Here is a 23,814-nt window from a genome sequence, read left to right on the forward strand (position 1 = left end):
AGTGTCAAACCGGCAGATCCGGATAAGCTCTTTAGCGATGATAGCGACGAAGAGGGTGACAACAAGGATGGGGATGACAAGAAGAGGGTGATATCACCTAAGAAGATTGATAAAGACAAGGAAATGGAGGATCTGTTTGGATCAGATTATGATTCAGAGGAAGAAGAATTTCAAGCCTCGTACGTAATGGGGGTGGAGCACGTGACGGTAAACGCAGCACGCAAAACTCCAGGATGAAGGCTGGTACCATCGAAGTGGAGTGTTCGAGTATGATTATTTCTCACCCACATACACGGACGCGACAAAAGAACAGAATGTCAACTATTTTCGATCTCAGGCAGACCTGGAAGATTTTTTAAAAGTTAGTGGCACGTGGAAGCGTATTGAGGATGCATTGCGATTAGAGCATGAACTAGTGGTAGAGGAAGAGCGTGGAAAAGCGCTGGAGAAGTACCATCAACGGCTGGAACAACAAGCAACACGAAAGCGAAATATAGCACTTTATGGTCAGCCCGTTAAGGAGAAGACAAAGAAGACAAAAGAATCTCTCAATAAGGCCTCCGATGCTTCACCAGGTCAATGTCTCTACAATGCTGAAGCTGAGGCTACTAGTCCTGAAAAGAATGACGAAAAAAAAATTACCCAAATTAAAATTTGGTACCGTTTTGAAAAAGCTAATTGGACGAGGATGGTATTATCGACCTGGACGTTTTGAGTATGATTACTTTAAGTCAAGCGCAAATCCGAAAACTGCTGTGTCGGGTGAAGATCGTTTTGAAAGTGCTTCTGCTCTCGAAATTTACTTAAAGACGACTGCGTTGTGGGAACAAATTGCAGAAGAGGTCGCGCACGAAAAAGCTGCCAAGCGTGGTCATGAATCTCCAGAGCTGTCAAATTCGCGGAGCAAACTTGAGTCACCGCATTTGTCGTTAGATTCCTCGCAAAAAATGTCATCAAACGGGGCACCCGAAGAGGAGAACGTCAATGCTATCACCAACGACATTTGGGCAAACTCGCACGTGACAAAACGTCGTTTTCTTTCATTGCAGGAACTCAAGCAAAAGATCAATCACATTGAAGATGAGCGTAAGAATATTAATCGCCGCGCCGGTGCATCGCTCAAAGGGATTTTGTAATAATCATTCGAGGCATTGTTTAATCAAAACGCTGCGTTTACTAACAAGCTAGCGATATTATTTTCATACAATAAAGCGTTGAATTCGAATTAACAAAAAGGTAATACACTCGCTTAGTACACAAGCGATTGGCTTGCACTTATTGCAAACAAGATTGGATGTATTCCGTGATACATCTTGCGCCTAAGCTTCTCAAAGATCTTTTATAAGTAGGCCGAGTTTATCAGTGTTGGTCTGTTGGATATATATATATATATGTATAAGTCCTTACTACTTCAAAGCCTACTGAATGTAACCTGATTTATTTTGACCAATGAACAAGTACCGCGACATCCGTAATCATATCTGTAACCACGATTCTCATTGTACGCATTTCCGTTATCGTTGTGACGTCATCGCTTGTCCCGTACATGCATTCAGTGGCGTCATCATAACACTCCCACTCGCCGCAAAATTTGCGTACGCTTAGTCTCTGGCTTAATCTTGATACCTGCCCTTTTGCGTAGAAAGTTGTCCCCGAATGCCTTGGTTAGCATATCCGAGGGTTGGTGTGTCTTGTCGACGTAGTCTATTCTAAACGTCTCCTTCGCACTGTTGCTCTCGTGAAGTGATACATGATGTTTATGCTTCGTTTTGGTGTGATAATTAGCCTTCTGTGCCAGTGCTATTGCCCCTTTATTGTCTTCCCAGACTTGGGTGGCAGATTCCTAGTCCTTGTTCATGTCCTTTATCCGCGTCCACAGTAACAGTATCATAAGCTAAGCGCCATGTACTCTGCTTCTGCTTAGCTCAGCGCCACTGTTCTCTACATTTTTCTCGAATACCACTGGACCATTCCCGATCCTGACTATTACGCCTGTCACGGGCCGCTTAATATCGATGTTGCTACCCCATCAGCGTCCATAAACGCTTTGACTATAATCGTACCAGACACTCTTATGTACACGATTTCACTCAAGCGTGTTGTCTTCGAGTCTCGAAGCACACGAATTGCAGCTCGCCAGTGCCGCAGTCCTGGGTTCTCGAGAAATCTTGACAGCTGCTTTACGACATAGGCAATGTCCGGTCTGTCGGATTGTACATAAAAACATTAGATTGAAGATCGATACGGTCTTGACAGCTTCTCAGTAGCTTTTGCATCTGTTCCTGCTGACTAATTTTCCGACGGCTTGAGATTGAAAGCATCAAACTTGTCGATCGTCTGGCGTTCTGTGAACCAAATCGCTCTGTCACATCGTCGATGTAACGTATCTGCTCGATCGTCAGCATGAAAGCACTCTTGTCGTGGTCGATCTCCAACCATACAATATCACCAAAATTCTTTATCTTTCAAACATTCATGAGAGCATCTTAAGCTTCACAGATCTCAGCACGAATCTCGGCCGCTATAACATATCGTCCACGTACACCGTTTCTAAGTAGCTTCCCATGTACGCACTGATCTGCATCACAGCCCTCGAAAATATTCATATTCTTCACAAAGACTTTTGTTTCAGACACATGTTTCCTGTTCTAACCTATAGATGAACTTATTTGGCAGAAAGCATGATCTCCAGCGTTCGTGATGCCGTGCGGTAATTTATATTATACACGGTCCTGCAGCTCGCTGTTCGTGAATGCTGTGTCTGCATATAATTGTTTCAACTCAAAAGCTTCTGCGGTGCATATTGAATAAACAACACAAATCGAATTCATATTGGTCACATGGACGTACGTCTCAAATTAATCCAAACAAAACTTTTGTTTTAATCACTAAGCCACCAACCGTGCTTTATAGCGTACACTTCTTGGCCAAAATCCACCGACACCCAATCGGATGAGCTGTTCACGCGAAACAAGGGACCAAATATGATAGCAGTTCCGCCTTCATTGCCTCCCATGTCACTGACTCATTACTTGTGATTAATTGTGTCTGGAGCCGTCAATTCTTGCCGCATACGCTGATATTGCTTCAGCAATTCATCTTCGTCGATTATTGGACGCTTCGAAAATGGTGGACCGCTGCCCCCTTCCGACCTTTCTTCATTATCCACTTCCAAGTCGTCTTCTAGTAAAAATACTGGCTTCACAAAACGCCTTGATTGTTTTGCCTCCGGACGAATTACCAAACGATCTATTTTCAAACCAGTTGCAGGGCACGGTACATTGCTAATTTCTACCCTGTCGGTGTCCCGTCTTCAAATGCCAAAGGCTTTTGCAGGCTAGTATTCAATTTAGACTCGACCTCATCCACCGTTAAATCTTGAGCGGATACTTTGACGTTCTCCATGGGTTCGTACGGCGCCGGACGTTGGTCAACCAGAATTGAGGCTGCTACTGCATCTCACATATTGCTTTAATGGATTGTCGTTTCTTTTCCTGGGTACAGTATATTGTATACACTGTTCACATCACGGTCCTTAAGCTTAACCGATCATGTTACCTTGACTTTACACGCTTTCACGTCCTTTTTGCATTGTCGACGCGAGCGTAGCCTCGCGATCCAAATACATGCAACTGTTCCATTTGAGGCTTCTCCTTATACTTTTCCTCATATGGCGCCATGTTCGATCGCTCAGTATTTACAGACCGATTGATCAAATACACTGCTGTGCTCACAGCTTCTGCCCACAATGTCGTTGACACACCCTTGTTGTGCAGCATGCACTGAGTCTTCTGCATGATCGTACGATTCATCGGTTTCACCACTCTGTTTTGCTGAGGCCTGAATGGTACAGTACCCTGGTGCATGATGCCGTGCCGACTACACATATCTCTGACCTTCTTGTTCGCGACTTCAGTTCCAATGTTAGATTCAAGACACCTGACTCGCTCCACCAATTAGTTTTTTATCGAGTGCCTTGAAATCGGAAGGCATAGTAACAACCTCGTTGTTGCTTTTTTAAAGCACGCATTCAAATAACGTGGGACATCCACAAATGTCAGTAAGTATCGTGCACTTTTTTTCCAAAAACGCTCGCACTGGCCCCGTCAGATACGTATGAACTAACTTCAATACACGCGCTGTCTTGGACGTCGATTGTCAAGGTCTGCGTCCCCTTCACACATTCACCTTATAAATCCTGATGTCATGACTCACAGTTGACATACCGTTCGTTGTCACGCTTTGTTTTAACCATACCACTCTTACTTGGATGTTCCATGCGAGCGTGCCAAAGCTCCCACTGTTTGTCAACGCGAGTATACTCCACGAACAACGCTTCTCCTTGCTCGCGGTCCAGCACACATGCCTTATCGACTATTTTGCCTAGTACCACAGCACTGCTTATGCCCCAGAAAACACATGATGAATGCGTGAGCCCAGCGTGTATGCCGCGTTCTGCAAGCATCCCAACTGACAGCAGCCGTCTGTCGAGTCATGATATGTACAGAACAGCCAGCATCTTGATGCGCTTGCCATCATATCCAGTCCGATTAAACGCTTCTCTTCCAGAGACTCGCAATTTCTTGCCGTCACATTGATGTTAGAGGCCGACTCATCGTAGTCGCATAGGTCCTCCCGGTACGGAGTCATGTGCGATGTCGTGCCGCTATCAATTAACCATCTGTCGAATATGATAGCAAATACCGCATCATCCTCAGAACCATCGCTTCCACACAAATATTCCCACTTCTGTAACCAATTCGATTACACTCAAAGCATTCGCTCTTAAAACCACTCCCTTTCTTCCTTTGAGTCGTTTCCCTTTCTTCATTACCGCGATCGTCCGTGAACCGTCCACCATTACCGTGAATTAGTGTCCCAAAGTAAAGCCGATATTAAATTGATCCATCTTTAAGATGTACTTTTTGGCTGCAGCATTATAGCAACCAGCTCGAGATGACTGAAAAGGCTGTAGCCGGGTTACCTCCAAGCGTGGAGTATTCTAGCTCGAAAGGGTGGGTGAGATGTTGTGTAACGGGGTATATGTAAAATTAGGCGACCTTGCCGCATATAAAACAAATTAATCCAGGATAAGTTTTAAACAGAAGAGTTGAGTAGCCTTTGGTTAACGTTCTAACTACTCTTGGAGGTAGCGGATTGCGATCCGCTACACTCACACTGGTTCTTGTGAAGAACGTAAGGTCGGTGATGGCATATCACCATTTCTACTTTACGACTGACCAACTCTGTTGATATTCTCTGAAAAATATCTATCAGTTACGTCTTGAACATCTGCAGCTGGACAAATCCGTATCTTTCAAGAGAACTGAGTCTCCCGTACAAAAGGAAAGCAAAAGCTCTGAGAGTAACATGCTGTATTCACGTAAGTGTTGACAAAGGCATGTCGCCCCACTCGTCTTCCAGACCTGAAATCTAGCTTCAGCAAAGCAAATACCAGACTAAGCCTCCTTTTGATGCTCAACCGTGAAGATTGAGGGCAGAACATAGGCATCGAAAGGGATGCTCAAACTGATAAAACTGCTGATACAGTTACTGGCCAGTCCCGTTTTATAACCAAACAGGCCCCATTTGCTCGATAGGGAGTGCCTTTCGCAGAGGAATACTAAACTTCTCTCAAATTATACAGACAAAATTATGCTAAATCGAAACCAAAAAATGGTACGAGAGGAATCTTGCCGGAATAAGATGTCATTTCGTGGCTTTTCTGGCAAACTGAACAAATCTATTAGTGAGACCAATACTGGTTTTTGTCCTGGTAAATGCAACGGACAGTTCGTTCTGACAGTACACCAATTCTATCAAGCTGAGATAAGTCAGTTCCAGAATTCGCTTTTCTAGGTATGATATCGTACGTCGTAATCAATGCGGTTCAGAGCTTATCGTCTGCACAAGGGCGGGTTGTAGGGGTATAAGTAAGACGCTGGTCAACCTTGGCGGAAGATGTGTTTGCGTTTTTATCGGGTCGTTAAATCTCTATTTTACAAGTATTACTAGTCTGGTGTAGCGATAACAACTTAAACTTATCGACTACAGATATGCAGTTTTCAGCGATGAAGAAACGCTTTACGAACTACAACAAAATGTCTGCCTTTGGCATTAGCATACTGACCGTAAGCCATAGTCTTGCTCACTTGGCGTACGATGGTCAATCTCATCATTATGCTATCTTTGATAGCGTTGTGAATCGTAGATAAGCTGATACCAGCAGTTTATCTCTTATTGATAAGCTTGCCAAGCAAGACCACTTCGCTGGGATGTAAATGAATTTGAGGCTGGTCAAACCGTGTATTATGAGGGGGGGGGTAGTGAACGCCCATGCAATGAGTATAAGCAATCTGCTTTAAGCTGTGATTGATTCGCGCAAGTGATCGTAGAATTTTTTCACGAAGTAAATTTATACAGTCCGTGTCACCAGGGTCGTCAGCGGTGGACATCATCAAATCTGATACAATACTTTTGAAAAACGTTTGACAAAATGCTACTAAACAGCGCGGATTTCGATACAAAACAATGCGCATCGACAAAACATGTTGGAAACTACCATTGACAAGAAACAGCTTTGTATGTTATTGGAGAGAATGCTGTCATGGGAGCCGCGAAAGTCGATCCACAAATACCACATTGTTGGTAATATTGGATGCGTTATTTAGAAGACCAACTGAGTTTCATCGTTATTAACTGTCAACTTTCTACCGTCGTTAGCAACTCTCCAAGTGCGCCGACGCTTACAGAAATTTGACGCTACCATAACTATTCGGGCGCGCCTGATTGTATCATAAATATATAAGATACACCGCCAGTTAAAAGTGCTCAGTAAGTCAATTTGTTTTATCGATCGACATTGCCACAAACGGATGTGACATATATCTCATACAATAATATTTGTACCGGCGGACCTTATGATACCACCACCCGTTGCGTATCAAGTATGACGGTTATTTGATACGTCACGCCTTTGGACAAGAAGTAGCAATACAGAGTACAACGAACGCTTTGATAAACTATACATCTTCTTTCTCCCCATTGATTTCAGCAATGCTGATCATGACGCTTTTGACCCATTTGTCAAACAGCTTGTTCAAGCACATGCGATTGAGGATTGAGCACTGCTCGAAAGTATGAGCGTCTGAACATATTTCGCGTAGCTCTGGACGAATTTACATAATTTAAAGCTTATGTGGACTGCTGTTAAGCGTCCAGATTAGATAGGCAGTTTCTTAAGTATAGTTTACCACCCCCATAGAATCCTTTCGGAGCGCACACTGCAGCAGGCAGGGTGTCACTGTTTCTCACGGGAAATTGACAAGATTTATCGACCAGGTCACGGGCAGTAGACAAGATGAAACTTAACATGTATGACCGCACATCCACATTAAAGATCGACATTTTCATCCAGCATTTGCACGCATCCGGCTTCTCAGAAGCATGTACAATACGCCTCTTGTCGATGGACTGTCAGACACAATTGTCAGTGTCCAAAAATAAAATTCTTGCTAAACTAGCGTTGTGTTTTGCATTGAATATAATGTCTATGACGTCACACTTTTACCAGAACATTTGTAGAACGCTGAGTGTGATGAGTGAGACAGCTATCACAACAGATCCTGAGAATCCTTTCCATCCTTTGTTGCAAAATTTTTCGAACGTAGTGACAAGATATCTTCCTCGTATATACCCTGGATATGTGAGTGCCTCATGAAATTAACGATGTTCCCATCGGCTGTGCTGTCTAGCAAGTGGTTCAACTACTCAGATTTGCAAAATGAGTGTCAACGATGTTTTCCAGAGTCAAGCCCTCGCAGCGTCGAGCTGCTGAGCCAGTCTCTTGGCTTTGCAAATGTACTCGTGCACATTTTCAATTTTACGCCTTAGTGTAACGAGTTAGTGTCGACAAAAAATGTTTGCTGATCAAGGTTTTCGTCTCAAAATGCGACTTTAGACACGACCATGCATCATGCGCAACGTCAGCAGACCGGACCAAAGACACCATTTCTGAGGATTCATTCTAAACACCTATGAGCAAGATGTTTACGTCAAATTTGTTGATGCAGAGACCGAGAGGTCCAAATGGAGGGCGTATTTGTAAATAAAGGCAGCGCTTACGGAGCATGTGCTCTTGAATCGCTAATACGGTCACCTGATCATTAGATGGCAAAAAAAGTGGGTTGATTGGTCCTTAGCTTGTTAAATACATCTATCACTAAGCAAGCTACTGGATACCCCGTCGTCTAATATACCTGAATACTTTGTGCTCTGCTGACTTTATGACACCTAAGAAATATATAATATTGCTTGTTCAGGTGTCTCCTCTTCAATAGACCTGGCTTATATGACCCTACTGATATTTATTCGACAGATGGATTTCCTATGCACAAATTGCGCTTTCCATGCCTGCTTTCTACAGCGAATATCACAACGCTGCGAGCTTAAAGACGACATCAAAATCGTATGCATTACAAACTGGATTCGGCTCAGCGAGTTCATATTGCTCAATTTCAAGCGTAACATTTACAGCGACTTTCGCAGACTCAATCACGTTGGGACAAAAAATTTTACCGTCAGTGATTGCTCGCTACGCTACAGCAGAACACAACATGACACGTATGCGTACGACATTTCGCAAAAGTGAAGAGCAAATCGACCGCTTAAATTTCGCTCTGCGAGCACTTTTTGCTCCCGCGGTACCGCCGGTACAAATAACAGCAGCTGTTGGATGAATAATTACTATGTAAATTGAGCATCACCTACAGTACAGAACACTGGCGAATGTGTCGACAAGTATCGCACTCGATATGCGAATAGGATTTAAAGTACGCGTCGCCTCATCCGTCTCACTGCATTACAAGCCAGGTCAAACGAAGCGGACATCGGACTCAAATGTCGTCTGTCGCTTGATGTGCAAAATGCAATCTCGATCTAAATGTTTGGTAAATGCTCATCGCCACAAGTTCTGTCTGCCAATAGCCTCACTTCTCTTCATGTGCTTGCTACTACAATCTCCGGCCAAGTATTAAACTGATAACAAAGCCGGGTTTGACTTGCATGTGAGAAGCGCCTTATGCCGAGCGTGCCTGGCCAAAAGCGAGAATGGTGCCAGGGTATATTTTTGGAGTAAGAATGTATTCTCTACGTCACCAGATAGCGGTGCAGCTGATATTAAGACAAGCCAATTTTTGTGATGGCGATATACCATATCACAATGCAGCTTGCAGCTTTAGGCACTCGCCAGGTCGTTTGGAACCTCGTCTTTATTTAGAACAGAGCTACTCAAATTGTGTCTACCACAGCGCGCTTCAGATCTGCTGTTCAGAATCGTGGTGTGAAACGAGCAACTGAACGAATGCACCTGGAATTTACCCGTATATTTCAAATTTGAATTGCATATCCAGATTGAGCTCTACCCACGGCCGAATGTAGCGCAGTCAATTATCGACTGCAGCATCTCGATGTGTGGGTAGACTTGCCATACTCAAAAAACTTTCCACCCACTACAAATCCGTGTCTTTTCAGTCTGGATCTGTTTTCTGCAAATTGCTTTAGCACGTCTTGGTTCTTGTTCATAGCGTCGCACATTTGGCGCATGACGCTTAATCCCATCCAGACAAAATTCGCAATTTTGCTATAAAGAGTAGCTAGTCTGTTATCAACCGATTGAATTTGATTGACGGACACTAGGACCAAAATACTTTGTGGTGATGTAAAAAAACTAGGCTGACTAAACCATCAATATGAACGATGTGAAACCTGTAGAGGCTGACTCTGCATTATTCAGGGTTAATTAATTGAGCAAAAGCAGGTTGCTCCTGCACCTCTCTCCATATCTTTGAACGATATCTGTACCACTCAGTAAACGTGTTCCATCTTACAATCAAATTGTGCTTGATTAATGTTGACATGTCTAATTAAGTACATAGCCCCTTGATCAAAAATTGCTGAAACTTTGCTGCGATACGCAGATCTCAATCCAAAATTATGGTAACAGATTGCTGTGATGGCGAAACACGTCATCGAGGTATCGATTGACTGTGTCCCCTTCAGTAACAGGATCGCTGACAGTAGCAGAAAGATCCACTTATACCTAGACGGCTCGCAGAAACAGTATTAGTGAACTGCAAAAACTATGTCTAAACTGACAGGCCGGCTAAGTGTGCTGGTGCATGCGGCGAGGGTTAACCTGTTGACACGCTTTACGTACAAGCGTTAAACCATTTATATACAGGCTCGTTCACCAGCAAAAAGTGCTCACTGAGCTCAATGTTTATTTGTTACCAAGGTAATTATCCAAGGGCTGACATGTGCCATACGCCGTTTGTCTTGTCGAGATTTTTAACGGACCTTGGGCTTGAGTGGTTAGTCACTTGGTCTGTGAGCGATTGCCTGGTTCGATACCCATAGGATCTGAAATAAGACAGCTGGACACAGGTCACTAAAGTGGGCGAGCAGTCACATTTAAAAGTGTGTCTGCCCTGCCAGCCCACATCCACCATTCGTGTGATAGTTGGGCGGGCTGGAGGCTCCACTGACCAAGAAAGACCCATATTCTAACGAGGGTATGAAATCCGGTCTTCAAAAGAGTCGAATAGCTACAAGCGTCTCGCGTTAAGGAAAGCTTGTTTAAGCGTGCGTGTCTCAGAACCCTTAAATCTTGAAATGAGATCATCGCCATGAGGTACCACTTCACATTCATTTTCAAGCAAATCAGTACTGTGATACAGACATCTTTGTGCAGTGGTGCAGATGTGCAAACAAATGCTTCGATAAAGCAGCATTTGAGATCAAGATCCATCACTTTCTTGACCTTAGCATGTGTCTTATCCTTTTGCTCCAGGTTTGTTACATCATCAATTGGCGACGCCATCATTGTGACATACGAATTCTCATAGTTGGGCGACTCATTAAGTACACATGTCACATGATCTGCATCTATCACAACTGGCCGAGAGCCAAAACGGTCTACTCAAAACTTGACAAGAGCACATTATGCAGCAGAAAACTTCTTGTTGTGAGGTGTATAATTCCTTCTACCACTTTAAGCAGGTAAATCATAAACACGATTATGCGTACATGCTCGTTGATTTCGGCTCGAAGTAATATACAAACGACGACAGAGGCTCAGCGTCACATACGACGTGAATGGCTTATCCAGATCTGAAAGAGTCGTGATTGGAACACACAACCATGATGGTCAACACTATCGCTGCATTCATCTTCATTTGACATTTTGCCTCTTAGCACTGCAAAATGCAAGCGATTCGGCATACCAACGTTTTCTTGTGCCCCTCCAAAACAAAGATACTGGTCAATCAACGATGAGCTGGAACGTTGCGGGATCTTTCCACTTGCCATTTTTCTCTGATAAGCACCCAAACACAGACAAGATTTGTAGGACAATAGCAAACTTTTCGATACTTACAAACATTTATTAAAGGTATACACTTGAGCACTGCTAATCGATTTCAAGTCGGTTCCCAAGTCCGCTTAACGTTCTCTGCAAGACTATGACGGAATATATGCTGGTGCAGAGGAACGATGTAGCCTGAACCGAGTCTTTAAAATTTTTGTAGGTGCGTCATATATTTCCGTGACTTAACGAGCCACTTCCAGAGCATCCCGCTCGAAGTGCTAACCACAGTGAGGACGATACCGTAGTCTTTTGTGAGCAGATGATGGTGCTCATCAACTAGGCTAATAACACTGAGGAAAATAAAAGCTACCATGTAATTTCGCTGCAATTTTTTTCAGGTTGTTTGTGCCGGAATTGTGGCTGCATTTGACTAATTGTAGGCATGCAGCAAAGGACCAATAGCAGTACGCCAGTATAGCGCAGGAAGCAGATGCCAGATAAAAATCCTGTCTCATTTTCCTGACCAAATTTGCCTGGTGCGTTGCACGGAAACAAACATTTATAAGATCACGCCGTTTCCTAATTCTTATGGCTGCTTCATGACGCAATTGTAATATCCTCATCAAAGACTGGTGCTACAGCTGCTTCAAATAACGACTCCATCTCTTGTTGCCACCACAACGCTCGCTCTCGCTGCTGCTGTAGCTGGTTTCCTCGTGGTGGTGGTGGTGATGGACTGAGCTATGTAATAAGGATAGTAATGAGCAGTCGATCGGTAACAAGACAGAGCGAGCTGGAGGAGTAGAAAAAAGAAGAAGAGCAATTACCGAGGAGGCTCGATGATGAAGAAGAGGACAAAAGAAATCAGGAAGAAGAAGAACAGTCAAATCGGTTGGTGGAACTTGAGTTTATTGATCAAAAAATACTCGTCATTACTCTACCCGTGAGTAAATTTACTCATGACATGAGTAAACTGTACTCAAAGACCATGTTCATACTCATACATGTTTTCGCAAGTAGTACTCAAATACATGAGTGGACTCATGTTCTACGAGTAATGTTACTCATAGTACTTGAGTTACCTCAGAGCGTTACTCACCCGGTCTGTGGATATGTCCGCTAAAGCATGTCGGTGCGTCGAAGCATAATTGCGAAGGACTCTTTTGAAGAAATCTGATATGGAAAGTAGGAACGCTTTCAAGACACCTCAACACCTGGAAGTCTAGCTCACCAAAGCCATGTGGAAGGAATAGCAAACTAAGGGCTTATAGCTAGCGTACTGATTATGATATCTCAAAGCTAAAATTCGACTGAATTTCTGTACTGTGAGAGTTTCTGTATTGTGAGAGCCTGTTTGCGGCGGACCTGTGTTTCCCACTACGAGAATGCGTGTTTTGATTCAAGCACAAATACGCACAACAATCAGTCCCATGCAATAAGCTTGACTTCAAAGGCCACTCGATACGAATTGGCTCGACACCAGACCCTGCACACATGGCTACACGTTTATGATGAACGCTCGAGCAAGTTGAGCCATTTGGTCACGTCAGGCAGAGGATCCCCCATACGAATTTCGCAGGCTCTAGGTGAAACGGGGGTCGACGAGCTTTTAAATGCAGTAGGTCTCATAGAGCGCTCAATTTTGTGCTTTGTAGTTTAGCAGACTATCGTGTATGCAGTAGAGTTTTATTTTGGTGGCGGAGGGTGTGACGTGTTATGTATGGTATCGTGGTTTTGTACACATTAGACTGAGTCACTGTCGTCCCTCGAACTAAGGAACAAAGCCCAGAAAAAAGTACCTAAATAAAGTGCTGGGTCCGTATGTGAGAGGTTTATGGGACTCGAGCCTTGCGCTATCCATGAAATAGGACTTTTATATGATAAAAAATCAACGACATACACTTTTTCAATCATTAAAGAAGGACGCAAGTACAAGATATGCTCTTTTTTTCGCCTTTAGGTGGAGTGTATGAACCCATCCTCAGAATTTGTATTGAATTTCGCATCTTGAGAAATGTCAGCATAATAGTTAAGAATATATATAAACATTATGAGCACATTCTTTTTCTTTCTTTAGCCAAATTTTCTTGTCTTCAAATGTTTATCCCATCAACAGGGTTTTCCACAAGTCTTTTTATGTTAGGAATCGTCGTCCTATACCTTGGTTTGCTATGCATCTGCAAATCCAAGCCTTTCTTTCCCGTTGTCATCGTCCATGCAAGCCTTACAGCCTTGATTGGAAAATCCACCTGCCTGATCCTGAGCGATGATTCACCGAGATGGTTTTTGTGAATAGATCTCAACAAGAAATGAATCAAAAATCTTGCGTCTTACTAGTATCAACTAAGCCGTGACAATGAACAACCAACACATGCCGTTTGCAAGCATATGCCTTTTATATTTACTAGTAGATAAAAGATCTTGTCTTCTGAAGCAGTCCTGGAATTTCCTTGTGGCAAATAACGCATCTATCAGGACTTAGAAGTACAGAAAGAATTTCTGGTGCAAGACCATTCAAGACTTCTAGAATCAATCCGAATATCCAGTGTAGTGTATCCTTGATTATGGTTGTCCATTTCATATGAATTATTTAGAGTGCACTATTTATTTTCTTGAAAGACTGATCACTTATATATACGGTAATCGCTTAGATTCAATACAGAATCTTGTACCGATCCAGTACTTTTATGAGGGTCTCAGCTCGATCAATTACACTGTTCGAACATTCCATGACGCATCAATGCACCGAAACGTACGATTCAAAGCTTCTATGAAGTTCTAAGCTAGTTCGCGTCATAGCCATTGATTCTTCGATCTTATTCGGAAAACAGACGTCTACTTTTGGGGCAGAAGATGCATTGGAATGAAGCCCAGCTGATGCCTTCTCTCATCATAAGCACCCAATCTCAAAGCAAGATCATGTATACTGGTATCACTGCACTGGGTTGAACCCAGATGTGACGGACATTGTGTGGATAGAAAGATCGAAAGACATACATATTGATCATAAGAAGATAGAATAGTTGGATAGAAACCCCGACTACGAGTCTGTGTATGCACCTATTTGTCCATCATCGTGTGCGATACGTACAGATTGGAGTGTATAGATCTGCCGCTTGGCTACCATGCCAAGGCATAGCACAATACTGATCCATGAAGTTTTCAGTGTTGCTGGCATTAGCATTTTTTCAAAAGCTCATTCTCCAATTTTACTTGGTTCGATCACTTCCATCTTTCCACACACCAAAGTCAAGCCATGTTCAACTTTGTTCTACCGCTCGCTGTCTTTGCCACGCTCGCAACTCCTCTGTTGGCCGCTTGCGAAGGATCCAATGCGAGGGCTTCTCCCGCCGACCCTGATCGCACAGTTGTTGTTGATAAGTCGGGTGCATACCCGGGGAGCTACAAAACTGTTGCGGAGGGTATCTCCAAGTTAAACCAGAATAAGATAAACCTCTTCATTCTTCCAGGCGAGTATAAAGAAAAGTTGCTCATCCCCGAGAGCTTGGATCAGGTCGTTGTTCAGGGATACACATGTGATACGACCCAATACAAACAAAACACCGTGACGATTACTCAAGCCACAGCAAGTCATTACCTTCCTTCCAGTGCTCAAAACCGTAACTTCCAAACCAGCACAATCGGAATCAGAGCCAACCAAGTCAAGTTTTACAACATCAACGTAGCCAATACAGCTCGTCGAACTCAAGTGGATGGACAAGCCGTAGCGGTTTTTGCTGGTGGCAAAGACCATGGCTTTTACGCCTGCCGCTTCATGGGTAACCAGAACACAGTGGCTGCTAACAACGGCCGTATCATCATGGCTTATTCATACGTCAGTGGTGATGTCGACTTTTTCTTCGGTCAAAAAGGGTTTTTGTGGTCTGAAAAATGCGACATTGAGGTGGTGGGTGATGGTTGGATTACTGCCAATGGTAACAACAGTCCAAATCCTGAATCAGAGTTTGTTTTCAACCGTGCGAATGTCTTTGGTAACGGCAAAACATTCCTAGGTCGTCCATGGCAACCATACTCTCGCTGTACTTTTCAGAACAGTAGACTGAGTGCAATTGTGGATTCAAAGGGATGGGATGAGTGGAATGGCGTGTCTTTAGACAATGTTTACTTTCGAGAGTATAACAACAATGGTGACGGTGCCAAAACCGTTCGACGTGCTAAATTCAGTGGCATCTTGAAAAAAGCGAAGACAATTAATGAAATCCTTGGAAACGTCCAAAACGATTTCATTTACGACAGTCGCTTCATGTAGATACGCGTAGCAGGGTGTCTTTTCTTTAAATGAAAAAGTTGAGATTATAGATTAATGACTATAATCAACATAATGAATTTCTGATTTACTTCTTTTCGTGATCTTCTTACGCATAAATTGTTGTTCACATGCGACGTAGTACATGAAGGCTGGACTGTGAGGATTTCTATACTTGAAAGCAGATGTGAGAGTTAGGTGCTTCTGCACGACCATAAATACTGAAGTTCTATTGAACAGGCTGCTAAAATGATATTACATGCTAGTTGACTATTGTACAGTTAGCATATCGTTAGCGCGAGTACGTATTATTGTTTTGTGGTTTTCATAACACATTTCATATTTGTGCGTAAGGGCTCAAAACCAAAGCACTGATACTGAAGAGGACGTTGGATTAAAGATGAGGCACATGAGACACTTGTGCTAGTTGCCTCACGTCATGCAGTACATTTCATTTTGATACTACAAATGGTAAACAAGAAGTTGTAGGGTTACTTTAAATTGAACTTTACCTTGAATTTAAGTTACTTTGAAAATAAAAGAGCGACAAATTATCTCCTTGGTGGAGCGTACATATTCATCCACTGCGCAAGGTGCGCGACAGCCCCGTTGCATGTGGTAGAACTCTTCGTCAGCTTGATGACCGATTCTTAATGTATTTCATCGTCCGCGAGGATGGAGCAAGATATTTTTGGCTGTCTGTCCTCGGGACAACCAGATACACTCACGATAGTTGCTCGCCTGAGGACATCCATGCTAACTTTGTAAGCGCGCAGCTAAGATACATCTCGGATTGCCCTAGTTAGGCGTTTTAAAAGAACATATAGCCTCCACCACGAGGAGCATTTCGTTAATCAATTTATTAAGGAGACGAAGAAATCACTTTCCCCGGGCGAAAGAATCGAGATGGCCATAAATTCGGCCATACTCCAGGCAGATCAACATTACGTTGCGCTAGAGATCTCTGATTCAAAGGTCATGAGCAAGAGGGGCACAAGTTGCTAGACTTCTACATTATTAAGCATTTGAAAGTTGGAACGACAAATCTCGCAAATGCTGCCGCCTAACTAGACGTATGACGTGCTCGCAGAACTCATACCCACCAGTCAAAGAAAGCGAGATCACGCCAAATATGTTCAAGGCTGTGAGCCCTCATCGCGATGGCATCAGACCCTCCCCCGAAGGCGATGGCGCAGACTATCTTTTTGACGGGCGCTGGACAGATGCGGCTCGGACCTACACATTTTGTGCTCACCCAACGCAATGAATGCAGCAAGGCAGTGGACATTTCATTTGCCCTGTTGTTGCTACACATCAGCACAATCTATCACTGCACTTTTGATAGCTGCAAGGTCACTATAACAGACGCAAGATCTATTGATGGCCTTCATTCTCGAGAAACCCTATCTTTTTATACTGAACAGATCTTCTATTGGTGGACATACCAAGCATTCGCAATCAGCGTGCTCCCCATGCTTAGTTTATAGGTGCGAAGGGTCTAGCTCCTTATGCAGGGTCAACTTACAAAACTCTAGCGGGGAATCGTTCAGTCCCGAAGAAAACATTCTGCTCTACGGAGAGAACAGTCAATCTAGCCATACCTGTTTATGGCGTCTCTATTCAAGAAAGGTGAAGCTCATAGCCTAGGGTAACTAGCTGTCATTACCAACGTTCGGGATGTGCGAAACCGCGAGATTCTTATCGGTGCTAAACTTTTGTTCCACAAAGTGCGACGCGAAGCTTTCCTTTATACCAGAAAATTTGCGAAGACACGGAGATACGATGGAACACAGTCTCGATCTAGATCCGACTCTGAGATGCAATCTCGTCTTAGGTTTGGAGGGGTCAAAACTTCATATGCCATGAATCGACTGAAATTTAAAGACATTGGATGCCACGCACTACTCTCCTGTGGAGGAGTAAGTGAGTTGTAATACCATCTCTGCCGGGAAGCTGAGGAACTTTTGGCGCGATCACGAAGTGCGATAGGTTTCGTGCAGGGCTGGAGATTGTCAAACTGTCCGGCAAAATCTTCTATAATTATCATCGTGATACTAAGAAGGGAAAAGTGGCTGCGTTGCGTTGTGACTATGTGAGACGCCAAGTAGCAAGTATATACCACCGTCTACAGATTGTATTGCTTCTGAGACAGACACTTTTGCTCGTACATTGTGCCTATTTATGTGTACCACAAATCGAGAGGCCCATAATATCAATAAGATGTAGCCTCTAGAGATTCCTTCTGGCGCCATGGGAATAGTGGACTATTTGTTGCGGTCGCCAGTGTTAGAGTCGGTAGGGTCACTTTGTATCGTCTGGAACTCTTCAGTCTTTGTCAGAGGCTGTTTACTCCAGGCAAATGCCAATAAATTATAAGCGCGCCATAAACATATAAAATCAAGAAAGGAGCTACTTGGTAGTTATTGCATCTTTGTCAAGCCCAGGATACGCCTAAATGGCTCTTAACAAGCTGTCGTCCATATAGACAATGCGTCGTCACAAACGACGACATCGCCACCACATTTTTGCAAAGTTTGACAAAATGTTCAATTGTTATCTCCTTGATACACTGGAGGTAAGATTTCGCGTGATAAGCTTACCCTGGTGGCAGATGCGCTTTTGCGTAACCCCGACTGTAAGTTCTTGCTGTCATGATGATTACATCACATACAGAGTAGACGGGTTCTCCTCAATCATTTCCTTACCACCGATATCAAGTCCTAGCGTAATTCCACAACGAGTATGCAACGAAATTGATGCGCATACTGTACTGATATAGCTTTGATTCATGAAGACTGCGTTAAGTAATGTCTAGGAGATAAGTCTCCGGCTGTACCTCTCACTTTCGCTATACTCAATCAAAACAGTGTAGCTTTTCTCTGAGGTAGCTTAAAGCAAACTCGCTTGTCTGATCTTCTAGCCTAATAATAATGCTTTGCATATCACATTGCGTAATGCTAGCAACTAACGTAGTTTTGCACGGCTTTCACTTTCCGAATATCACCACTCTTACCTCTCATTGATGACGCATATTGAGACTTAAGGATAGTACTTTGCTAGGTACTACTGATCTTAGTCCAACTTCAAGAGAGAACGTTGTAATGCTTTTATACGTCACCAGCTCACTTTACCATTTCCAAATAAAATATCACGTCGCTGGAGACATAACCTATCCTGGCCGCAAATCAATTCGTTACCGCAGACTATATTGTCCTACACACCGTTTGCAAATTTCTTCTTGTCCCAAGTATGATAGTAAGAACATTTCAGTGTAAGCTCTATTGAGATTAAAATACCGTAAATCCTCTATAACCTAACTTCTTATTCAGGCACATAGCTTGCCAAGTGTAAGCGATAGACGCGGGTTTTATCAACGACGTCATGAAAGACTTCTTGGTGAGGTGTTTCTTGGCTGAGAATAGTCATAGCTACTCACCGTTGCCAAAACACAATACCTACGCATGGCTTTGCCGGTCTTTATCGACAAATGCCCCGAGAAGGCCCGCACATTGACAATGACCGCGCTCATCTGAGTCTGAAACCCACACATCATTTCCATTCCTCGAAGCAGAGAGTAGGAAGACTCATGACTTTAGAGCTGTCAATGAGGTCCGGATCGTTACGAGTAAACTTACCTCGCCAATTGAGGTCGTCGTGCTTTCTTTTAATAAGGTCGCTGACAATTCCAGTGTATTGTGACTAATACGTTACATGTTGGTTTATAAGCAGACGCCGTACTAAAATGTCGCTTACTACTAAACTTTGCGAAGCTCAACGAGTGCTATCGACATCAAGGTAGGCACTTCCCCCTCGCCTTTGTTTTGTGCTTTCAGCAGTTATGCTTTTATCTGTAAGAGCTTGCTGATCTAGTTACCAAGAATTTTGAAGCTGGAACAAGGCCAGATCCTACTTGCTATAGGGAATCGAATTCAACAGTACGACCCTGTTTCTAAATTGGGTTATCAACAATAGCGGATGTGACATATCATAAGCGTCAACGGTCAGCGACACCACAAAAATATTTCTCTGGTAGGACCCAAACTTCTTAGAATTCTTAATATTGGCAAAGAAGCTGACATTCTGTTCCAGGGAATTAAGGATAGCTGTGCCATGACCGTACAATTTGCACAACTGAATGCAGCCCCCATAGCGTCCGTAAAATAGATAGAATAGACTTAGAAGACTTTGCTTGGATACATGACCACCCTGTCCTGGTAGATAGCAATTCTCTGTCCCGACTTAATACCTGCGTTCTCACCGTGCGTACCATCAGTCCTTCTTCATCGCTCGTGCAAACCCGTCGCCATTGAACACACCAGGCGACAAATACCACCACTAATTTTTGACCGCCAGTTTCCGATCTCTACACAACCAACAATTTGTATTAGCATATAAGCTGGTCTGGTTGTCTCGAGGACAATACCCAGACATTTCCAACTGCGTCCTAGTCGAGAAAATAATTCTTGGAGGCAACGAGGTGCCGCGCGCGTCGCACATCATTTGACTTTAAGAGCCCGCGTTTAAAAACGCGAAGAGATTGGTTTCGTGCGTCCCTAATGAAGCAAAACCGGAAGCCCCTTCCGCAACTAGGTGTCTAATCAGAGCTTCTTTTTCGGAATAAAGATATACAATTTCAATGAAACGGATACCAATACTGAATTAGACTTTTCACTATCTCTTATCCACAGAGCCCAATACTTCGGTACACCAAATTGAAATGTAAATATTATACTGCTGTACCATATTGCATGTAAGGTGTTAGTACGCAAGACAGTAGTAGCTTCAGTAACTTGTTGCTACTCGACTCCCGGAGGTTGTGTGTCTTCAAACACAATCATAACTCGTAGATGCTCAATCATAGCCTCATAAATGAAAAATCAAAGCCCAGCGCCAGCAAAACACAACATTTTTCTGTGCATGTTTCTATTCATGGCTAAATGTGACTGCGTGAATAAGAATAAAGACTTTTGATCGGCATGACCAAGGAATGCTTCTCCTCTCACGTTTCCTCTTGTCGATACGGCAAGCAAAGTTTAAAAGTTTGTAATTTTGTATCGTGTATATGCGTATATTCCCGCGAAATTATATCTCGCCTGCAAGAATACTGGAAAGTCCCCCAGTGTACTCGTTTACTTAAAAAGAATGACCATTGCTGTATAGACTCTTGCACATTGCAATTACATGTATTGTGATCAGGATGACCACATCCAGAACACTTACGACCCATCGTGTACTGAAAGAAAGACCTTTCCCGTTGACCGTCATAATAGCGCATGAAGGTGACATTTCTGTTGTCACTGTGCTTGTCCAATGCAACAATGACATTGTGAGCACGGAAATGGCCCTCAATCTCAGTGATGTAAGCTTGTCCTTCAGTGAAAACCGTATCCATGATTACTCATTAATATTTTGAGCGGTCAGTTTTAAAAGATGATTCAGGGCGGTAGCCAAGGGGGTGATCCATAGCATATGTGATTGATGGCTGGTGTCTTTATTTAATATTTATACGAAGAATGGCGGAAGTGAAGAACTTAAAGCATCTTGTTTCTATAATCATCCATCACGCATGTCTATGCCTACAACCCAATTGTAATGATACTATACAATAATTATTGAATACAACACTGATTTTTCTTTTACATTTTGAAATAAAATTTGATTTATAGAAATTTTGGGAGAATGCAGGGCTAATCTTTTGGGACCAAATACCCAAAAGAGGGGCAAATGGAGCTTCCTTCAATAGATTATAATGTTTGGTACCCCAATACAGTTTTACAGGAAACGTAAAAACACCACTACATGCATAATAAATACAATGGCCAAGCTTTTCGAAAGAAATTCGCGCAATGTGCGGTGCGTAACCAGCAGTTAGCGTAATCTGTGAGCAAGATATAACCTCTGTGTATGTTATTGCAGTATTGGGTCATGGGTGGCAGCACTTGGCTTGTTTGCTGCCTGGTATCAATATGATCAGAAGCAGCAGCGCCAATTCTCGGCTAAGGACACGAAGGAGTGGAATGAAGCTATTCTACGCATGCATCCACAGAGATCCAGCAAGAAAAAACCCTATGAAGATTAGAATAGTCTGATTAATGTAATACGAAAAGCACATCTTCTACTTCCCGTTAACTTAGTGCTGGGTGCCAAGTAAAGAAGAATTTTCTCAAACTGCTTCTCATATGGTGCCAGGTCCCAGTTTAAAGATCTTGTTAGCCGAAAAGATCACTTGTCGAAATCCTTAAAGCGTGTGAAGCAAACGACTATGGCAACCCCATTTGAGAACCCTAGTAAGATTGCAAACGATGTCAAGAGCGGCAAATGGGCGTAAGAGCATGATGTGATCATAGTCTTGGTCTTTTTTGACAAGAAATTCATACAATGTGATTTTTTTTTCTGCTAGAACTCCATTAATGGTCGCTGCTGGTGTGGGTGCTGTAGCGTGGTATATGGTCTCAAAACGTGATACACGAAAGTCTATTCCTTCTGGTCGTGATCCCCGTGCGCCACCTTCTCAAATGAAATAGCTGCATTCCTACGCTAAGCTCGCCAGTGCTGAATATAAAAGATGAGAGGATCTAAGAATCTTATAAAGAATCTAAAAAGTATACGAGCTTCATCGTTCATCAAATTCTAAAAACTAGTTTTTTCTGTGCTTTTTAAATTCCTTAATCCTTTACGAGATTCAAATTCTAAATTGAAATAACAGTTTGTACTATTTCCATAATATTCACATGGATAAGACGATACTGCAGTAAATCGACGCTTCCGTGGCCAGTACGTGGCATGGATAGGACTCTTAGTTGCTACAAAGCAGCACTTGATTGTAATCTCACTAGATTTCTTCAACCTTTTCATCCAGTCCATATAACCCAATACACATGTAGAATTAAATAGATTCAGTTCATAACAAACTGGTCCTAACATTCGGTCCTTGACGTGGAAGGCGCTATGTATGTGTCCATGGTCTTACTCGCGACGAGTTGCGCTATTGTCTACGCACGCACGGATATTATCTCTCAGCTTTATAGCAATACAGCCATTACAACACCACCACCACCTTCTCATCTCAATTTAGCTCTTCAAGAGCTTGTAGGTGATGTTACCAACTTCACAACTTTTCCAGCTAATGTCCAGCGTGCAATGCTTTGGAGTGCTGGCTGGGTGCTTGCAATCTCTGAGGACAACGAGTCTGACTCAGCAGCTAATTACATGCAGGTTTACGTACTCTGTGATCGTACAATGAGTGATGTCTTTCAATCTTCCCAAGCCTTTGACGATACGCCAAGGTGTGATATTAAAGAATGCAAAAGCACTTTAATCAGCTTTACAAAATCAACATGTGAATCAAGTTACGTTGAGTCGAAAGCACTTTGTGCCGTGAGTCCAGAAGCTACAGAATCGACAGTTCACAAGCTTCAGACGACAGACGGACCGTTATGGGCTATGGATGGTCAACTTGACGACACATTTGATCCACAATTATTTCAAGTTGAAAATTTAACGAATATTGACAATAGAACGCTCTTTCTATTGGCGCAATCGAATTCATGGGTTATGAAAGATGACACTTGCCCAAATCGAGCTCAATTTATTGCTCCATGTAAACAAGTAGATGCATCTGAAGTAGATATATTCGCACAACAACGTACATGGTGTGAACCTGAGATCGAACTTGGTATGAAGCTCTGGATTGAACAAGTGTACGTCACAATGGATACGTCGGACATGAATACAAACTCATCCTCAAGTCTTCCAATTATTGTGGGTCTACTTTTAGGACTTATTGTATTAGCAGCTATTGTGACTTGTATTATGTGGCGTCGGTCTAAAAGATTACCGAAAGATGGTCTTCAAGACAATGACAATAATACATTTTTCATGCATCCTCAATGGTTTTTTCGACGATTATCTCGAGATGGGCTCAATGTATCTCAACCATACAGTGAAACGTCTCCACCATTAAATTCTGCAATGCAATTTGAAGCAATTAATGAAAGTTTTCGATCACAAGCTCCTGATTTAGCATCTTTTTGTGATGATCAAGAACTCATGTTAAAACGAATTGCATTTGCTAGTATTGTTTATCATGAAAAGATTACAAGTGGAGAGAGTGGAGAAATTTGGCGTGGAGAGTATGAAGGACGTCAAGTTGCGATTAAATGTACAAGTGCTGCAAATTCGA

The 23,814-nt window shown here is 42.9% G+C and overlaps 6 protein-coding genes across 6 annotated transcripts in view; 4 read left to right on the forward strand and 2 right to left on the reverse strand.

Moving 5' to 3' along the window:
- PHALS_12854 (uncharacterized protein) overlaps window positions 1-1,136 on the forward strand; it is a gene marked incomplete at both ends in the record, with an annotated part of 1,608 nt that extends 472 nt beyond the window's left edge. Inside the window, 3 exons of the mRNA XM_024728489.1 lie at window positions 17-179; window positions 256-657; window positions 737-1,136. Of these exons, the coding sequence (XP_024578961.1) occupies window positions 17-179; window positions 256-657; window positions 737-1,136 (965 nt within the window). The remainder of the gene's footprint in view (window positions 1-16; window positions 180-255; window positions 658-736) is intronic.
- Window positions 1,137-3,028: 1,892 nt separating this feature from the next.
- Window positions 3,029-3,282, reverse strand: PHALS_12855 (uncharacterized protein; the record flags this gene model as incomplete). Its single annotated transcript, XM_024728490.1, has 2 exons — window positions 3,029-3,199; window positions 3,262-3,282. The coding sequence occupies 2 exons, from the start codon at window positions 3,280-3,282 to the stop codon at window positions 3,029-3,031; spliced, it is 192 nt and encodes a 63-aa protein (XP_024578962.1).
- An 11,339-nt stretch (window positions 3,283-14,621) lies between these two features.
- On the forward strand, window positions 14,622-15,635 carry PHALS_12856 (pectin methylesterase; the record flags this gene model as incomplete). Its single annotated transcript, XM_024728491.1, has 1 exon — window positions 14,622-15,635. One exon carries the CDS (start codon window positions 14,622-14,624, stop codon window positions 15,633-15,635), a length of 1,014 nt encoding a protein of 337 aa, XP_024578963.1.
- A 3,318-nt stretch (window positions 15,636-18,953) lies between these two features.
- PHALS_12857 (uncharacterized protein) lies at window positions 18,954-19,161 on the reverse strand (the record flags this gene model as incomplete). Its single annotated transcript, XM_024728493.1, has 2 exons — window positions 18,954-19,039; window positions 19,092-19,161. The coding sequence occupies 2 exons, from the start codon at window positions 19,159-19,161 to the stop codon at window positions 18,954-18,956; spliced, it is 156 nt and encodes a 51-aa protein (XP_024578964.1).
- Window positions 19,162-21,447: 2,286 nt separating this feature from the next.
- Window positions 21,448-21,711, forward strand: PHALS_12858 (uncharacterized protein; the record flags this gene model as incomplete). Its single annotated transcript, XM_024728494.1, has 2 exons — window positions 21,448-21,485; window positions 21,549-21,711. 2 exons carry the CDS (start codon window positions 21,448-21,450, stop codon window positions 21,709-21,711), a joined length of 201 nt encoding a protein of 66 aa, XP_024578965.1.
- Window positions 21,712-22,580: 869 nt separating this feature from the next.
- PHALS_12859 (tkl protein kinase) overlaps window positions 22,581-23,814 on the forward strand; it is a gene marked incomplete at both ends in the record, with an annotated part of 1,290 nt that continues 56 nt past the window's right edge. Inside the window, one exon of the mRNA XM_024728495.1 lies at window positions 22,581-23,814. This exon is cut by the window's right edge and continues 56 nt beyond it. Coding sequence (XP_024578966.1) covers window positions 22,581-23,814 — 1,234 coding nt within the window.

The sequence above is a fragment of the Plasmopara halstedii genome, assembly GCF_900000015.1.
Source record: "Plasmopara halstedii genome assembly, contig: Scaffold_650, whole genome shotgun sequence".
Classification (NCBI taxonomy): domain Eukaryota; phylum Oomycota; class Peronosporomycetes; order Peronosporales; family Peronosporaceae; genus Plasmopara; species Plasmopara halstedii.